This window comes from Heptranchias perlo, chromosome 4, assembly GCF_035084215.1.
Source record: "Heptranchias perlo isolate sHepPer1 chromosome 4, sHepPer1.hap1, whole genome shotgun sequence".
NCBI classification, from domain to species: Eukaryota; Metazoa; Chordata; class Chondrichthyes; order Hexanchiformes; family Hexanchidae; genus Heptranchias; species Heptranchias perlo.
Window position 1 is genome coordinate 74,587,196 of NC_090328.1, and position 18,901 is coordinate 74,606,096.

The 18,901-nt window shown below is 42.4% G+C and overlaps 1 protein-coding gene across 1 annotated transcript in view; it reads right to left on the minus strand.

Moving 5' to 3' along the window:
• frmd3 (FERM domain containing 3) overlaps positions 1-18,901 on the minus strand; it is a 241,215-nt gene that overhangs the window by 109,720 nt on the left and 112,594 nt on the right. The window contains exons 4-6 of the mRNA XM_067982208.1: positions 13,047-13,125; positions 3,456-3,553; positions 1,382-1,505 (exon numbers count right to left, since the gene is read on the minus strand). Of these exons, the coding sequence (XP_067838309.1) occupies positions 1,382-1,505; positions 3,456-3,553; positions 13,047-13,125 (301 nt within the window). The remainder of the gene's footprint in view (positions 1-1,381; positions 1,506-3,455; positions 3,554-13,046; positions 13,126-18,901) is intronic.

Genomic DNA, 18,901 nt, shown 5'->3' on the forward strand with positions numbered 1-18,901 from the left:
TCAACCGTGTCAAAAGCTGCAGACAGGTCAAAGAGGATGAAAAGGGATAGTGCGTCACAGTCCCAGTCACATTGGAAGTCATTTGTGACTTTGATTAGGACTGTTTCAGTACTGTGGCAGGGGCGGAACCCTGATTGTAGAGGTTCAAACATGGAGGTGCGGGAAAGATGGGCACGGATTTGGGAGGCGACCACACGCTCAAGGACTTTGCAGAAGAAAGGTAGGTTGGAGATGGGGCGGTAGTTTGCATGAACATTGGGGTCATGGGTGGGTTTTTTGAGGAGACGGTGATGTTGGCAGATTTGAAAGGAAGTGGGACAGTATCAGGTTGTGGGGGGGGGAGGGGGTGGAAGGGGCGAAGGGTTTAAGAAGACGTTTGGTAGTGGAGAAAAGAAGCCGGGGATTATCTTTGCATTACAGTATGATCCTGCATCAGTAAGCAGTTTTGGCAGAGTAGAGCAGGGCCTGATAGTGCTTGATGTCGTCCAGCCAGATCTGGCGATGAACAGCTAAACCAGTTGTGCACCATAAACATTCAAATTTGAGTCCCTTGGACGTCAGGAATTGAAGATGGGAGCCATACCAAGGTAAACAGCCAGGGTGGGAGAGAGTAAGGGTTCATTGGGGACAAGAACATCAAAGGTGGAGATGTGGATGGTGGGCGGCAGAGAACAAGGATTTTAAGGGAGAGGCGAGCGGGGCCTTGCCTCAGGATCTTTTACATTGATCTTAGCAAGCAGATGGGACCTTGGTTTAATGTCTCATCCGAAAGACAACAGCTCTAACAACTCTGCAGCATCCCTCAGCATTGCACTGATGTATAGCCTAACATATGTGCTCAAGTCTGTAGTGGAGCTTAAACCCACAACTTTCTGGCTCAGAAGTGAGAGTGCTACCAGCTGCCACTTGTATATAAAGTAGCTGCATATATAAAGCTTATGTATAACATAATAGTTTAGCATAGATACTGTGAAAAAATTATTTTCCTTTCAAGAAGTTAGTACAGTATCATATCTAGTATATATACATATATTATTTTAATGTTATCTCTTCACTTGTTCATCTATTGTGCAATAAATTCACTGGACAGTTAAAAGTCTGAAATTAGGCCTGATGTGGTGATGCTCTGCCACTATTTGAAGACGCAAGTGAAATTCTGTACAAGCACAGCGCATATCCAGTAGTGAAGAAAATTTTAAAGAAAGGTTTTCTGTTCGTTATCCTGGACACATTGCCAAAACCTACCTAGATATCAGGACCAATGAAGATACCCAATTAAGATAGGCCATTAGAAGTTAAGAACTCACCATTGAGAATAATCTAAAATACAGAAACTGATCTAGGATAAAGCCACAAAAGATGCTAAAACATCACAAAATACCTTAGTTCATTTTTATGAATCTGCCCCATTTTTCTTTCCAGTTTCTGTGTTTGTTTAGGAAACAACTTGATTTCACTAACGTAACCCTCCGGGTGTTCATCTGGCTCATAATCACCCAATTCAGCTGCAAGGAGAGAAACATGTTTAATAACATGGTGAACTGTACAACAAAAGAAGTAAACTGGATTTCTATTATTGAAGTATATTTCTAAATGAAACTTGTTCTCTGACAAAATTGTATCAATTTGTTAACTGTGCAAATTCATAAAGCAACGAATTTCAGAGCACTGTTGAACCTACTATTTATATTAACAGCCTATTTTGTTCATTTCATTGCAAACCCCATTGACACTCAGGCAATATACTTCACAGTATATTAACTTGCACTGTTTTATAAGTGCTCCGCTAATTACTGGAATTACTTTTTTTGTGCAATTGAAAACAAATGATCTGTTGCACGACGATTTCTATGATCAGCTTTTTTAAAAAACCTGATGCGGGAACTCCTTCCCGCCATTGATTTAGATATATAAGCTAAACCAATAACTATTATGTCTGAGGATTTCTAAAATACAGTAGCAAGGGCAGTAAGACTGCAAGCAGTATCAATCAGTGGTCATAACCAGTCTGACCATATACACCACAGACCTTACCATCATGCTCTCCACACTTCTAGCTCTTGCTGCTGTTTTTATAGTTCACACAAGCTCCTCCCACTCTAATTACCTATTCCCACCCTGCCCCCATGTCCCTCTAGTCCCTTCTCTCTCATATAAACATCAAGCTTTCAGTTACATGGATCAATGCGATCTGATTCAACCATTCCACGTGGCAGTGCGTTCCACATTCTCACCACTCTCTGTGTAAAGAAATTCCTCCTAAACTCTTTATTTAATCTGTTAATGGCTATCTTATATGCCCCCTTATTCTGGACTCACCCACAATTGGAAACATTTTCTCCACATCCGCCCTGGCATGTGGAGTGGGGTGGTGGTGGAATTTAAATTTAAAATGTCCCAAAGGGAAATGAATCGATTGCAGGTGTGTTGAAACATGTGTTGAAAAATGATTCCTCATCAGCTGCCCTGGAGGCAGGTCGCCTGTTACACTGCAGCAGATGAAACGGGCAACTTGCCAGAAACTTCACTCTCTCTCTCTATATATATATATATATATTATATATTATATATACACACACACACACAAGCTCCCAGAAGCAGGTGGGAATGTTGCTGTGAACCTGCTAGGGGCGCAGGCATAGAGCAGGCAGAAGTCTCGACCCACTAAAGTTGCACTGCCGTTCCACCCGGGAGGAAAATCTGCCTCTGTATCTCTAACTTTACATACAGTGCAAAATATACTCCATAGGGGATCAAATTTGAGAAAAATGCTCCACCACAGCAAATTCTAAGTAATCTCTTATATCTGACATAAGGCCTACTCGGTTGACTGCTATTGGGAGGGCTTGTAGTTCTCCGGATTAGAAGGTGACATGGCGACATAAATCAAACAGCAATCACTCACCTCAATAAATAACATAGGAATGATGAAATTCTCAGTGTATGAAGTTCAGTCAGATCACACCGTAAACCAGTTGACTGGAGTACAGTATTTATGTAATGAAAGTCCTTATATTTAACACTTTCACTAATATTCTTTTAAAGTTAAATCTTGCTATTTGCACTTACTTCCTTGCAGCAGTGGTACCGAGTAGTAGCCAGTGTGTGGCCCATATGCTATTCCAGTGTCTCTAAGAGTTGCTGTATAATACTGTTGTACAGCATTTTCATTGTATAATTGTATCCATTTAATTAATAATGTTGATGCCATGTACAATTTTCAATACTTCTGATGTTCAACTACTGTAGAATTATACAAATATGTATATGGTATGTAAAAATGCTATTGCTACATCAAAAAAAATTAAAAACAATATCAATTTAATTTTAGAATAATTGATCAACCTTATCAGAGGGGTGATATTTAGTTTGACAACAGTTTTTTCAAGGAGATTATAACTTGAATTAATCCAAATTAATGTGCAAGCTGGGTCCCGATGTGCTTGCTGACCTACCTTGTAAAGTATATGCACCCAAGTAAGCAGCATCTGACAAACAGCAAAGCAAGCGTCCATGAAAAATGTCCCTTTTAATTTGAAGATACAACAAATACCTGTAAAAGAACAGAATAAAATGATCAATGTTCCACAAAATACTCAATTTAAGAAGTTGGCACAACAGGCCTGATTTTAAACCCCTCTCACGGCACAGACTCTGAGCACCAATACAATGAGAGCCACACTCGAAACAGAGCTGTCATTCAGGAAACCATACACGCCCAAAAGCAAAGCCTGGACCGATCCTGCAGTATAGCTCCGAGCGGGTCTCCAGATTTGTAGTGGTCTACTGCATGTTACATAACTACGTGATTCAGAGGGGCCAAATATTACAGCCACCAGAGGAAAAGAAGTGCAGAAGCAAGGTGAAGAAGGGGTTGAGGAAGAAGAGGATAATGAGGAAGACCAAGGATGAGCAGTGCTGCCAGCTGTCAGAGCTGTAAGGCAACAAATTATTGAGGATTCTCCTAACCAAACTCTCCCCCCGGCTCCCACACCAATAGTCCCATCATATGACCCATTCCTTCCACCCACCTTCTGAATGACCTCCAACACTACTACCTCATTGGTCTTCCTCTAACATAACTAAGAATTTGAAGACCAACATCAATATAAAACAAAACCTATTTACTTAACATCAAGCATATTGTGGATTTAATAACTTTTACTTCTCTTAATGCTGAAATGAAATCCCCTGTGCAATCCCTTAGTGCCTCTGTGCTCATTTTCCTTTTCTAGTGCTCCTACGAGGTGGTTCCCCTATCATAGGAGCCTGAGAGGAGAGAGGCTGCTGATCATCCACTGAGGGCACTTGAGGGGGCCTGGCTGCAGACTGCTGTGTCTTAGTCTTGGCCTGGGTAATCTGGTCCATCTGGCTGTATAGAAACAACAAAGGCACTGGATCAGAGGTTGGCAGGTGAGCAGGCATGCTGTCATCCTGAGAGAGCACAGCATGAGCCTCTCCCATGGAGCCAATGCCACTGTCATGGGGCTATGCCTCTACATTCGCTCCGCATGACACAAGGTGAAGGGGTATAGTGATGTTCTGGATGCCTCTATCCATGCTCTCAACACTCCTATCCATGCTCTCCTTCACGGATTTAAAACCTGAGGAGATACCCAGAGCCACGGTTGTAGTAGTCTGAACGTCCAGAGAAGCTGTTAAAGCTGTCACCAGAGGCTCAATCATTGGGGGTCCCACTCGCTCCATGGTTAACTGCATGGTCTCAATGCTGTGTTGGATGATCCCACACAAGTTAGAGCTGGGCTCCTCCATGTTCTCTGCAATTATGTGCAAGCTCATAGTCAGGCTGCCCAGTGCACTTAAAAGGTCCAGGTGTATAGGAAGCAGTCTTTCAATGTAAGCTATGCCATCGAAATCTTAATCTGTGCCTTTTAGAGCAGAGCTAGGATGTGAGCTCTCCCTACATCATGGTGCTTCTTGGGCCGTTACATCACCCAACTATGCTCCTGTGCACTAGTGCTCAGTGAGTTTCCCAGTGTAAAGTAAGATTGAGTGATGCTGTGTCATCTTATGTGCTGCTCTCTTCAAGCTCCTCAGCTCCTGGGAGCTCTACATTTTTTTGACCTGAAAAGGAAGAGAGGGAGAAGGATTAGCATTTGGTGTCAATAATAAGCAGAGACAGATGAGTGGTTGCTGAAAGCAGATGCACTGTGTCATGTATAGTGTGTGAGGGTAACATTTTAATGAGAAGGGACAGAGTGTAAGATAGCCAAGAACCATGTAGGATGTGTCATCCAGCCTCGCCATACCCCTGACATGCCCTATCCCCATGATCTTCATGACATCTTCCTCAACTGGGGAGAGGACCTCAATGATGCTATCCCTCCTCCTGTCCTCACCTCCTCTCTACTATTCTTCACCAGCTTGCCTTGCAAGAAAGAAAGGAGAGTGTTAGTGGTAGACTAGTGAGATGCTTTGAGGATATGCATGTCAGATTAGAATAGTGGTGCTAGTGTGTGATGGATGGCAGAGTGTGAGGAGGTGAAGGCAGTAATAGTGAGGAGAGTAGGAGGTGCAGAGTGTGGCATTATGAGCAGAAGGAGATGGAGTGAAACTTGCTGCAGTGAATGGGGGAGAGTGCTGGTAATCGGAGGAAGGGAGGGTTGTGACTGCTGGGACTTCAGGTAATGCAGAAAGATAGGAGTTAGCAGTCTTACCTTAGCAAACCTGATCATGTCATTAAACTTTTTCTTGCAATGTAGCAATGTCCTGCGGAGCAATGCTCTCGGCACTGATGTGCTGTACCACCTGTTCTCACTGTTGCCAAGCAGCTTTGCGGGATACATTCCTGCTGTTTGGTGTGAAAAAGACATTGCTCCTCCTGCCGAACTTCTCCACCAGGTCCTCCAGTGCTGCATCCAAGAAGCAAGGGACCGATGAAGCTTCTCCTTGGCCTGTCATCTTCAGAATTGCCTTGCGGTTGCTGCAGCCAAAGAGCATCTCCCCTTTAAAAGTTGCAAGCTGCCTCTAACTTTCCACTTCTCCCTCAGCCCACAATCTGTTCTGACTCACGTGCTGCAGATGATGTAAGTGCGCACATCTTACTTTCTCCTCTCCCTGCACCACAAATCAACCCGTGTCCCTTTGTCATTTCAGATAACCAAGAACTGGAACCAGCACCATCAGGGGAGGCAGAGGAAGATGACAGTGATGCAGACATACCGTCACTCAATCGTACATTGGCAGCCACCAACTCAGATACTGACACTGCGCGTAGTTTAGAGGCCAGGATAGAGGAAGGATCTGCATGTGGTGAAACACCGAGCACAAGTGCACAGGAGCCAGGGTGGGGAGAACGGATACCATAGGTGCCAGCTCGCCGGAGGGCGAGGTCGCTCACTAGTGGGGCAAAATGAGGCAGTGCAGCACCCGTATTATAGGTGCTATGCGGACATCTAAGCCCTGAAAATGACGTCTGAGATGCGCGTGCACACTTCTGACGTGAAGTGCGCAGGACGCCATCTTGGTAAAGGTGATTGCGCAAACGTACCTAACTGGTTCTGCTGCAGAGGAGTCAGATGATAACTTCGATGGGCATACACAACCAAATGCTTGGTGCACTGGAAAGCCTGCCAGAAAGCCTGCGCACAATAAGAAGAGGCATGTTGGAGTCCAGCTCCAACTTGGCACAGGGCTTTGCGCAGAGCTTGGAGCCCAACCTTTCCCACATAGAACGGGTGGTCACCTCCATCAGCACCTGTGGAACCCACTATGATGCAGCGTCTGATGACCAATATTTCAGCTTCCATTGCAGCACAAATATCTGACATCCAAGGTCTGACTGCTGCATTTGGAGCTCGGACTGTTGCTATCATGGCTCTGGGTTCCACTGTGGAACGGGGCTTCCAGCGCGTCACAGCACTCCAGCAATCCGTTCTCCAGCTGATCACCAGGATTGCTGAGGTGCCGCCCCGGAAGAGTGGTAGTGGCGCCATGGAAGACGAACCTGCTGTCCTCTCTCAGGACAACACCATTCCTGCTCCCACCCCTGCCACTCCGCCAGTGCCCTTGCTGTCACCTGGCAGCCAGCCAGGCCAGACTGCTGCAGCCCATGCTGAGATGGTGCAGTCTGAAGCTGGGCCCACCCAGCCCAGAGCTGCATGAAGTCGTCCTCCAAGGCCATCTGCACGCTCCTCAATTGAAGGTTAGCAGCCTTCCACCACCCATGCTCCAGCCAACGGGGATGCACCTCGTAGGAGCACAAACAACAGGCACTAAGGGAATGTACAAGGGTGAATAGCATCAGTTTGTTTGAATCATTTCATGTGTAAATCTATAAATGTGGTTATGAATTTGTACTTGGTGTTGGTTTTCATTTCTTTGATGAGCTGAGGGAGGAAGCAATATGTACAAGGAGAACAAGGAAAACAATTTGATGGTCATATGGGAGAGGAAAGGTAAGGAATGTGGGACTGTTGATGAATGGGGAGGTGTCACTGAGATTACTGGCGTGATCATTATCTGATCACGCAGAGTCCTGGCAGACAGGGCATGTTTACCTTATTGCCTCCCCGCCTCTTCTTCTTCCGCCTCTTCCTCCTGCTCAGGTTCTCACCGGATAGACAGCAGCAAGGGCCATTCCCTCATAATAGTGAGGTCATGCAGCATACAACAACAAATCTTGATACCCACCCAGCTGAGTACTGCAGGGCTCCTCCAGAGTGGTCCAGGCAGCGGAAGTGTTGCTTGAGGACGTCCATGGTGTGCTCGATGATGTTCTGTGTGAGAGCATGGCTCTCATTGTATGCCTGCTCTGCACGTGCGTGTGCCTTTCAGACTGGAGTCATAAGCCACTTCATGAGGGGATAACCCTTGTCACCCAGTAGCCAGCCTTTATTTGCTGCGCTGGTTGAAATATAGCTGGCACGTTGGACTGCTGCAAAATGAAGGAAACATGACTGCTGCCAGGAAAGTGAGTATTATCCTGCATGATGTATTGCATGTGGTCGCACACCTGCTGCACATTGAGGAAGTGAAACCTTTTTCTGTTCACGAATATGGCTGAGTTCGGATGTGGAGCTCACATGGCAATGTGCACCCTGCAACATGGGGAAGCTTGCAATGCGAGCAAACCCTTGTGCTCGCTCATGCTGCTTGTCGCTAGCAAGAGGGAATGAGATTAATCTGTTTTGGAGTACGTACAGAGCCTCAGTGACCTCCCTCATACAGCAGTGCACTGCAATCTGCGAGATGTTGCTTATATCTCCAGCAGCAGCCTTAAAGGAGTCAGAGCCGTAAAAATTAAGCGCCACGGTTACCTTGCACACTGATTTACATCATAATCTCCCTACTCAATACGCTGCCGGCATTCTTTAGGTGTGCACGCGCAACCACCATTACCAAGATGATGTCCCGCGCACTTCACGTCGGAAGTGTGTGCGCGCGTCTTGGACACCATTTTCAGGGCTTATGAGTCCGGGTAGGGCCGACAAAACGGGTACTACACAGCCCAATTTCACCCCCTAACTCTTTATTTTGTGTCCATCAAACAACTTTCTATTCATGCTGCTACATTTCTCCTTCTACTAAGTATAACGTGTAAGATGGCCAATGTGTTGGATTGACATGTGGAATGGCCACTATATTAAATAGGGAAACGGTTGCTAGGCTGACTGTTAATGAGAAGATGGGTCATGAGGCCCACTGACTAAACTGATCAAGTGAGTCTCCGGTCATGAGGCCCACTGACCAAACTGATCAAGTGAGTCTCCAGTCTTGAGGCCTACTGACTAAACTGATCAAGTGAGATTAGCACACAATTGATCATCATGTTGCAGCCACGATAATTCAGGACATAAATATGAGGAGAGGTCTGGACTCGGCCGTCAAGAACAAGTCCTTGGTTTGGTCACCAAGTTGGTGCATCCAGGGCAAGGTAAGCCAGTCTGGATAGCATAAACGGGAACCCTTTAGGTATTTACCCTGTGTATGTTGTACTAAAATTGAGTTTATCTATCTCAAGTTAGGCAAATAAAAGTGTTAACGGTTAACCCGACATTGTATCTATGTGTCTGTAATTCCCGGAGTCACGAACATTGTAATGTTGGATAAAAGCATGTTCCTTTTTGTCTACAAATGTAAACAGAGTTCATTTCCCACACACAGAACATCCTAAGTTTCTAATGATGTCTAGTAACTCCTGCTGAAAAGGGAGCATTTGTGGAAATTGGTGACCATAGGATCATGCTTTACTGTGATGCCCACCCTGGTAAATAGCCTATTGACACTCACTGTTTAGCCTCAGACATGACAAGTGGCCGCTTAGGCAAAGCAGTAAACATAGAATACTGCTGACCAAAGCAAGCCTATAACATATTATTTCATTTGAATCACCATTTTTTTAAAAAGTCTCCATTACAACCCAATAGTACAATACATGCAAATTGCACTGTCGTTAACCCTATGGCTTGTATACTTTTATGTTTGTTATAGATCCATAATACATTACTACAGAAATCATATAATTGCACAGTTTCTCATCAGTCCTCTCGCATTTATCAGCTGTCTGCAATATCCCTAAGATTTAATCTGTCCAGATGTTATCCATTATCATGAAGATACTTCCTCTGCAAGATTGATTTTCTGTTTAATTTCAATGAAATGGTGAGATCTCATAGCAGAACATTATTACAGTACTGCAGTACTATAATTGACAAAAATCTAGCTCAAAGCTGAGAAGTTGCAATGATATTAAAAGAAGATGTGTAAGGTTAGGTGTACAGTTAAGTGAGCATATATACAATAGATATAATAAAGTGATGGGGAATATTTCACTTGTCTCAGCTTTATGTGGAAATTTCAACTTCGGTTGTATTTGTTAGTTCATATTTAGCACTTCATGTTAAATGGACTGAAACATTTTCCATGTAGTCATAAAATCATTGATTAAAACAACTATAAGGGGTGGATCCTACTCTAGTTTTGATTCAATCTAATCATCTAATATTCCTTCAGCATTTCCGTATATGCAGAATATAAGCTAAATGAATCATGATTTCAATATTGCAGCATCATCCATTGAGGAAAAACCATTACAGAACAAATCAAAGATACATAAAATCAACACTAAAAAGACAAGAAAATAAAGAGAGCCTCTATAACTTATATTCTTTTAAAATTTCCTCGATCTGCCTCCAATGTCTGCTTCTCGCTCTCTGAGGTCACTTGCATTCTCTTTCCCTCGTGTTATTTATTCTAGTTCCACATTTCCTATTTGCTCCACTCCTGTTTTACTGTTTATCTTTCTTCGTGTCTGCTTCTTTCTGGCCTGGCTGGGATCCTACTGTACCATTGGTTTATTCCCTCAACTACCAATGATGGCTGTTTGGATCCAAGACACCACAGCAACTTCAACACATGACCTCAGTGACATAATAAATAAGTTTTCTTTAAAGTGTATCTCACTAATTTTTATTAAAATACATATTTTAACAGAAATTACCTCCATTTATCAGCACAGTCTGCAGCAAAAGCGCGCCTGCATTTCAATTAAATAGCTGACTTCAGCCTTCGTCCTCTGCATTTAATCAGCACGGAAGATGCTTATTATTTTATTATATGCTGCTGACAAATGGGAGTGAGCTCTTAAATGGGCTGTTCTTTTCTGTTAGTTAATAGATGAAGGTGAGAATTGGAAGGAGATAGTAGGTTTTAAATATGCAATGTATCGTAACCTGAAAAAGTTGCATCTCTTGATGCAATCAGAGCAAAATCAGTAAGTCACAGCAATAATGCACACAGGTACTTACTTTAGTGAAATGAGCAGATGATATTTAATACCAGAAAGTGTGAGGTGATGCATTTTGGGAGGAAGAATAAGGAGAGACAATATATACTAAATGGTACAATTTTAATGGGGGTGCAGGAACAGGGAGACTTGAGGGTTTACATACACAAATCTTTGAAGGTGGCAGAACAAGTTGATAAGGCTGTTAAAAAAGCATACGCGATCCTTGGCTTTATAAATAGAGGCATAGAGTACAAAAGCAAGGAAGTTATGCTAAAACTTTATAAATCACTGGCTAGGCCTCAGCTTGAGTACTGTGCTCAATTCTGGGCACCATACTTTAGGAAGGATGTCAAGGTCTTGGAGAGGGTGCAGAGGAGATTTATTAGAATGGTACCAGGGATAGGGGGCTTCAGTTATATGGAGAGACTGGAGAAGCTGACATTGTTCTCCTTAGAGCAGAGAAGGTCAAGGGGAGACTTAATAGAGGTGTTCAAAATTGTGAAGGGTTTTGATAGTGTAGATAGGGAGAAACCGTTTCCACTGTCAGGAGGATCGATAACCAGAGGACCCAAATTTAAGATAATTGGCAAAAGAAGCAAGGGGGAGATGAGGAGAATGTTTTTTTACACAGCGAGTCGTTATGACCTGCACTGCCTGAAAGGGTGGTGGAAGCTAATGCAGCAGTAACTTTTAAAAGGCAATTGGATATACACTTGAAAAGGAAAAATTTGCAGGGCTATGCGGAAAGAGCGAGGGAGTTGGACTAATTGGATAGCTCTTTCAAAGAGCCGGCACAGGCATGATGGGCTGAATGGCCTCCTTTTGTGCTGTAGGGTTGTATGATTCTATGCTCTCAAGACAAGATTTCTTCCTAGATGTAAATTTGTAACCAAATATGTGTGAAATTATCAGTGGTTGACATTATCATCATTTATTTTTGGGGTTGGGGAGGAAGTGATGTAACAAATTAAGCCATGTAAATAGTGATTTCTAAAGAATGGCAAAGTATTTTCTAAGAGATAAGTCATTAAAATACTTTAAGTATCACTACAAGAGATATATGGTCCAGTTGTTTACTATAGTGTCGATTTGAGTCAAAATAATAATACAGATCTTATAAGCTTTTACAAAAAAATCCAGAACTTTACTACAAAATACAGAATCATCTATGCACATTTACAGGTTTAATGTGGAAGAGAGTGTTATTCTTGGCCAATACAATAAATTATCAATCTGTGTCGGCAGAGTGCGTTAAAAATGGTGAAATTGCAAAAGAAAACTGTACCAAACTAAATGGGAGTCTAAAGTCTGCATTCAAAGAGCTGGGGTTGAATTTCCTACGGTCTATTTGTCTGTCACAACAATAAAGTGTGATAAGACCTCCAGTCCTCTCCAGTCCTCGATCGCTTTCAGAATAGTATTCATAAATTAAATAATGAAACTTAGGTTAATGTTTTAGCAAAGTAATCTGACTGGGATCAAATTGATTTTGCTTAGGGAGTGCACATTTTCTGCATCAAGTTAAGAGTGACTGTTCTCAGACATTTCACTAAAGGCACAGTAATTTATTTTCTGTGGGAGAAGGCAACAGGATGTAGATATTGCTGTCCCAGGTTCTGCAAACCGAATGCCTGTTGCCCAGGCTCCGCAAACAGAATGCCTGCAAACAAAGTAATCTTGCCAGAAAAAGGTACATCAAATTTTATTTAAGTGTAACTAAAGTTTTAACAGCGTGGTAAGTCTTAGCGACTGCCAAACAACATCTCTGGCACTGAAAATTTAATTTTACAAGTATGGAGTCTCATTCCTTCACATTTTAATTGCTGTTGGACATTTAAAAAAAATTATTTTTTAACTTTTTTTTTCTCTCTTTTATCTCTGTCTTTTAATTCAATATTTCTTACCCTCTCTTTATTTTGTTTTCTGTAACTGATTTTACAGTGAATTCACTATTCTAACTTACACTTCCTGGTTCTGTGTCTGCGCTGCTTATTAACATGATTGTTTAAGGGGATTACACTGCTGCTTGCCCCATTCACACATGTCCCAGATGCCCGGGAGAGGGCGCCACGCTGGACTGAAGACCCAATAAGAGGGACTTGCAGTGCAAAAGCCCATGAAATGTTTACGGGCAAATCCAAGTCTAACGAGTGGCAGGCGCCTACTGCAGTACTCCCCTCTAGCACTTTTAGTATTTAACCACTAATATTTCTTCCAAGTTCTAGTGGTTAATTTAAAAATGAACACATACTTTTACAAACACTATAGTTCAATTTTCATAAGAGAATAAAAGTACCTGGTGAGTTCTTCTTTGACCTTCACTGGTTCACTAGGATAGAACTTCACTCTAAAGCACATGGTATACGGAGGCTGAGCTGCAATATTACAAAGAAATAAGTGAAAGCAGTAGAAAATAAATAAATCTTTATGCATGTCTGGGGAAAACTAGACATTTATTCAAGAGGTGCTCTTGGCCAAACATTACCTCATGCGACAATGAGCTCTGCACTTTCAGGCATATCTCTGCTGTAGGCAAGAAAGCTCATTGGTAAAAATGGAATAAAGAGGCATGAAAAGGCAGCTTCAAAGCAGGGTACATGTTAGGAAAGAAAATATACATAACATTTTACTTCTCGTGATATTCAGTAGCTGCATTACAGACCATTTGTGAACATAACCCCCATTTTCCAATACAAATTTTCTTTTTTGTGTTACTCCCCTTGACCAGCAACAATATGCTCAATCCTGATAATCTGCTGTAAGTGTGTAAAATATTGATGCTGTATACACACTTGCATATAAAGTCACCCTACTTCCATCCAAAAAACCTGTAAAGAAATCTATATCTCACATATCAGACGCCCCGCACCCCCATCATCTGCCACAACTCCATGGAGAGCAGGAAATTTGATTTTAATGCATGCTGACATTTACACATGCCATCACTGTGCACAGACATGAAGCAGAGGATAGAGGGGGACTGGAAATAGGAAGATGGAATTGTGAGATCTGGAGCCTGAAAGAGAGAAGCAAGAGACTGGAACCCAGAGAAAAGACAGTAGGAGACCAGGAGGCTGAGAAAGGGGGCCTCCAGTGGCAAAAGAAAAAGGGAATGAGCTGGACAGAAAAGAAGGGGAAATGTGTGTCTGAAAAGATGTTAGCGACAGACCAGGAATACAAAGAGGTCAGACACACTAAATAGTCCAGAATAGAATGTATCAGAGTAGGACCTGGTGAGTGCACTCCCCACAATGAGCTACGGTGCCATATGATTTACATACAAGATGGTCACCTTTCTTTCAACCCCCAATAGTGACCTCAATTTCTGACCTTTCATAATGTATGTGCAGTAAGCATAATGCAAGGTTATGAATAAGTAAATGAAATACCATTATTGAAATGCAGTCACAACTTATGAAGTACTTTCAGCAATTTTTGGAAATGTTATTAGTGGTGATTATACATAAATATCATGTGTTAACTTTCATTTTACAAGGTAGAACTACCTACAACTGATGTTCATACCTGAATGTATAACACGTTCAGACTACAATTCCACATATGTTATTATTACACAAGCGGTAACCCGTTTTTTTAAGCAGACTAATACTTGCTAAAAATATCACACACAGAAACGTGGTACAAACAGGTTCAGATGTGACTTTTGTCAATCAGAAAGTTCTATCCTTACATATTTCTAGTGGAATACACTGGTTTCTGGTCTATGCTGAGTTTGGTGGTCTTGACCAGTGGCGACAGGAAAATGTCTCTCTTTATTAAGATAGTCAGACCGGTGTGATTTAAAAGCTGACTTTAACGAGCTATATTCTTAAAAGAGTCTTTGTGGGAGAAAAACAATATGCAACACTGTCTAGTGAAAGCAACATTTCCATGCAGGCCATCCAGTATTGCCAGTTTCCTGCAGTGACAGCATGGTTTGTACTTATAAGTCAATTGCATCATAAATTACCTCAGGTCTTTTACTGTATGCTAACTTACAAGCTCATGCCAGTCACTTAATATGATTAAGAATACTATTATTAAGAATCTCTTTGATCTTGAAGAGAATCTGCCCTTTGGAGGCCCGGGAGAATTTTATATGGTTTTCCAATTATCTCTAGTTCCCTGTTCAGATTGCCTGTTTCCAGCAGAAGCAGCCTAGAGGGGCTCCATGGATACCTTTCCAACCTAATGTTCCATTAGAGACTCAGGTAAAAGATTCTAAAACAAACTGCAGAGATTCTATGCTGTTATTTTTTTTAGAATAGTTGAAATATTGGGTTACTGGTTATTTGCTGTTTTTTTCTACATCGGTGTAATTAATTTGTAAATAAATTAAACGATAAATTTTAACCTGAATCTCAGAGTATAATATCTACTGCTTTCTGAGTGGACAGGAGAACGTGGTGGTTAGTCCACATAGCCTCCAATGCGCAAGATCAAGGACAGAGGTAATTGTTAGAACTGACCCGTTCACATCATTCATCAGGTTCAAGTCTTAGTGCACAGAAGATGTGGGTCTGGTTATGGAAACTACCTTTTTGCTGTGAGCATGAGTTAAGAGTATTGGGAGAAGTCCGAATTGTAACAGGGGTCACTACAATTTTATTCATATCTTCCAGTTTGGGAGGGGAAAAAGGACCTCTGATTTCGATCCGGATTACTATCCAATTACCCCTGCTGGAAGATGTTGGCATTGGATGAGGATAAGAGTGGGCTCCACTTTAATCCCCCAAAGTTGAGCAGGCCTCTAACATTCAAAATCCAGGCTTACACATGAAGAATGGCCATTTAGGCAAGGTACCTGAGGCCTGTTAGCGCCTATCGAACCATACCCCAGTTGGATTTTATATTGTATCAGACCTAGTACTCTAGTTCCTGCTTCTTATCCTTAAGTAGCAGATTCGAGGACCGATGAGGCAGTTACCACACTGGCCTAGCAACTCGACCATGCAGCCTATTAGGCCTCTAATATAACCGGCAGGAAGCGCATGTTCATTAGGAGCCGCAAATGCGACACCCGCCATATTGAAAGCGGAAAAAAAATCGTCGTCCAGAGCCCAGGCCTAAAATAATATCTCCTGTTTTACAACCTGCCCGAAAAGGTCTAACATATTTTAGAAACGAAAGGTGCAATTGGCAATGAGATTTTGTTAGTAATCTATGTTTAATTTCAGTACTATTGCACGAGAACTAAATATTATATATGGTTTATTTTAATTTTAAAATGGTATTGCCTAGATTACTAAATAGAATAGCGCCATGGTTAAATTTTAACTAAAAACAATCTGGTCTAAGGCCACTATTTTGCATCTAATATATAATAACTTACCTCTTTAATAACTTGAGTGCACATTTTCATCAAACAGGGCAAGACCAAGTAGAAAGTAGAAACTCGGCCATGTAGCGCTCATTTTTAAGGTGCTACACGGCCACCTAAGGTCCCAAAATGGCGTCAAGAATGCGCACGCATGACGAGGGCCAGATGCCATCTTAATAAAGGGGTTCGCGCACACGCAGACAACAGCATGAAAAGTAGGGAGAATATGTGTTAGATCAGTGTGCAACGCTAATTTAAAGGGATAGATACCATTTTGGCACTCAATGTTCCAGCCAACGCACTGTCTTAACCACAACCAGCCGAACTTATCTTAAATGGCCTAGAGGACCCCCCGCCAGCGCTATTTAAAGGGACGATGCAGGATTTACAGCTTAGTTGCTGGATTATTGCTTCTGGCTGCTGATGCATTTGTACCTGTTTTTGGAGGTGTCCAATACTTGAATACTAGGACAAGGGGGCATAGCCTAACATTTAGAGCTAGGACTTGCAGGAGTGAAGTTAGGAAACACTTCTACATGCAAAGGGTAGGAAAAGTTTGGAATGCTCTTCTGCAAACGGCAGTTGATGCTAACTCAATTGTTAATTTTAAATCCAAGATTGATACATTTCTGTTAACCAAGGGATATGGGGCTAAGGCGGATATATGGAGTCAGGGCACAGATCAACCAAGATCTCAATGAATGGCGGAACAGGCTCGAGGGGCTAAATGCCACTGCCACCTGCTGTTATGTGCCACCTTCTCCTGCAAGAAAGCAGGACATGTGTCGGTGAGTGTCCTGCAGGATGTCTGGGTGATGTACCTGTCATGGTTGAATAGCTGCCAGTGTGCATGACCTGTGAGTTGTGGCTTGCAGCAGTGGTAATGTGTGAGAGTGAGAGGAAGCATCTGATTGGAAGAGTTGAGTACTGATTGAAAGAGTTTGTTGGTATGTGGGTGATGGGGGTGTAGTCCGTGGAGCAGTGGATGCAGCTAGTGGTGCAGTTGGTAGGAGACGTCACTTGACAGTTGACCTCACTCGCCTTGACCAATCATATCAAATCACTGAACTTCTTCCTGCACTGCATCCATGTTCGTGGTGCTATGGGCTTGGTATTGACTTCACCCCCTACTGCCTTCCACTGCCTCTTGAGCATATGTCTGGAGGGCGTCTTGCCCCCCGCTGCAGATATAGGATGTCCCTCCTTCTGTCCACTTTTTGCACCAAGGCTTCTAGTGTATCAGCAGAGAACCTTGGTGCACGCTCTCTCGCAGGCCTGGTACAAACTCAGATCAGCAGATTGGTGAGGTCTGGTGTGCAGATTGGAGGATGTGGGATTTAGTAGTGCGCAACCTTTATTCAACGTTTTAACATAACTCAACAGTTTATAAACATAGGGACGGGACCTACATCTGTATTTTATGTGTGTGCTGTCTGATATCCAGTTAGACTCTGTGCAAACTGTTTCTTATATTTTACACATAAGAGGTGCAGGCTGCCTTTAAGAGGTGCGAGCAACTCACGCGATATCTGGGCCCCCGGCTGGTGAGAATTTTGAAGCTGATGAGAATATCGCAGCTAGGCCTGGTTGCTGCGCTACAATCAGGTAAGTGAGGAGGCAGAATGAATCTCACGTGATGCCTGCATCGGAACCACTGGGCACAGGTTAATCGCGCACCGAGATGCCCGCGCCCGAATTCGGGGGTTAACCAACTTAGCCACCATCATGCTTTATGATATCATACTAATGTCCACAATACAAGGAAGTAACATAGTGCAGATTTCATAGTGCACCGACCTGACAAAAGGTAACCCTTTTTTCACTTCTTAGTTCTTATGGAGCACATAAATGGTGAAGAAGCAAGTTCAAGATAACATTAATTATAAAGAAACTGTACAAAAATAACCTACATTCTGTTTAGAGCTTTCTGTACCTTTGTACCTTTTCCATGTTTAGTATCTTACTAGCAACTTGAATTAAGGCTTTTTCATACCACCAAACAGTTATAAACTAGACATTATAATTTCATTGGAATAACTTATCTTTAGCACGTCCATACTCCTTAAAAAGGAAATACCGAAGCATTGTTCATCTAACGATAGAGCAGAGTACAAAAGCAAGGAAGTTATGCTAAACCTTTATAAAACACTGGTTAGGCCTCAGCTGGAGTACTGTGTTCAATTCTGGGCACCACATTTTAGGAAGGATGTCAAGGACATAGAAAAGGTACAGAGGAGATTTATTAGAATGGTACCAGGGATGAGGGACTTCAGTTATGTGGAGAGACTGGAGAAGCTGGGGTCGTTCTCCTTAGAACAGAGAAGGTTATGGGGAGATTTTGAACACCTCTATCAAATCATGAATGATTTTGACAGAGTAAATAAGGAGAAACTGCTTCCAGTGTCGGAAGGGTTGGTAACCAGAGGACACAGATTTAAGGTGATCAGCAAAAGAGAGGAGGCAACATAAGGAAACATTTTTTTACGCAGTGAGTTGTAAAGATCTGGAATGCACTGTCTTAAAGGGTGGTGGAAGCAGATTCAATAGTAACTTTTGAAAGGGAATTGGATAAATACTTGAAGGGAAAAAATTTACAGGGCTATGGGGAAAGAGCAGGGGAGTGGGACTAATTGGATAGCTCTTTGACACGATGGGTCAAATGGCCTCTTCCTGTGCTGTACCTACTATGATATTATGAAAAAGGTTTCCAATTACATACCAAACACTTGCTGTAAAATCTAATGTAAAGTTGCATATTGGACATTTTTAAAATTCTCTTAAGTGACTGCTAGAGATGAAAAGAAAAAAGACAAATGCTGCAAATCTGAAAT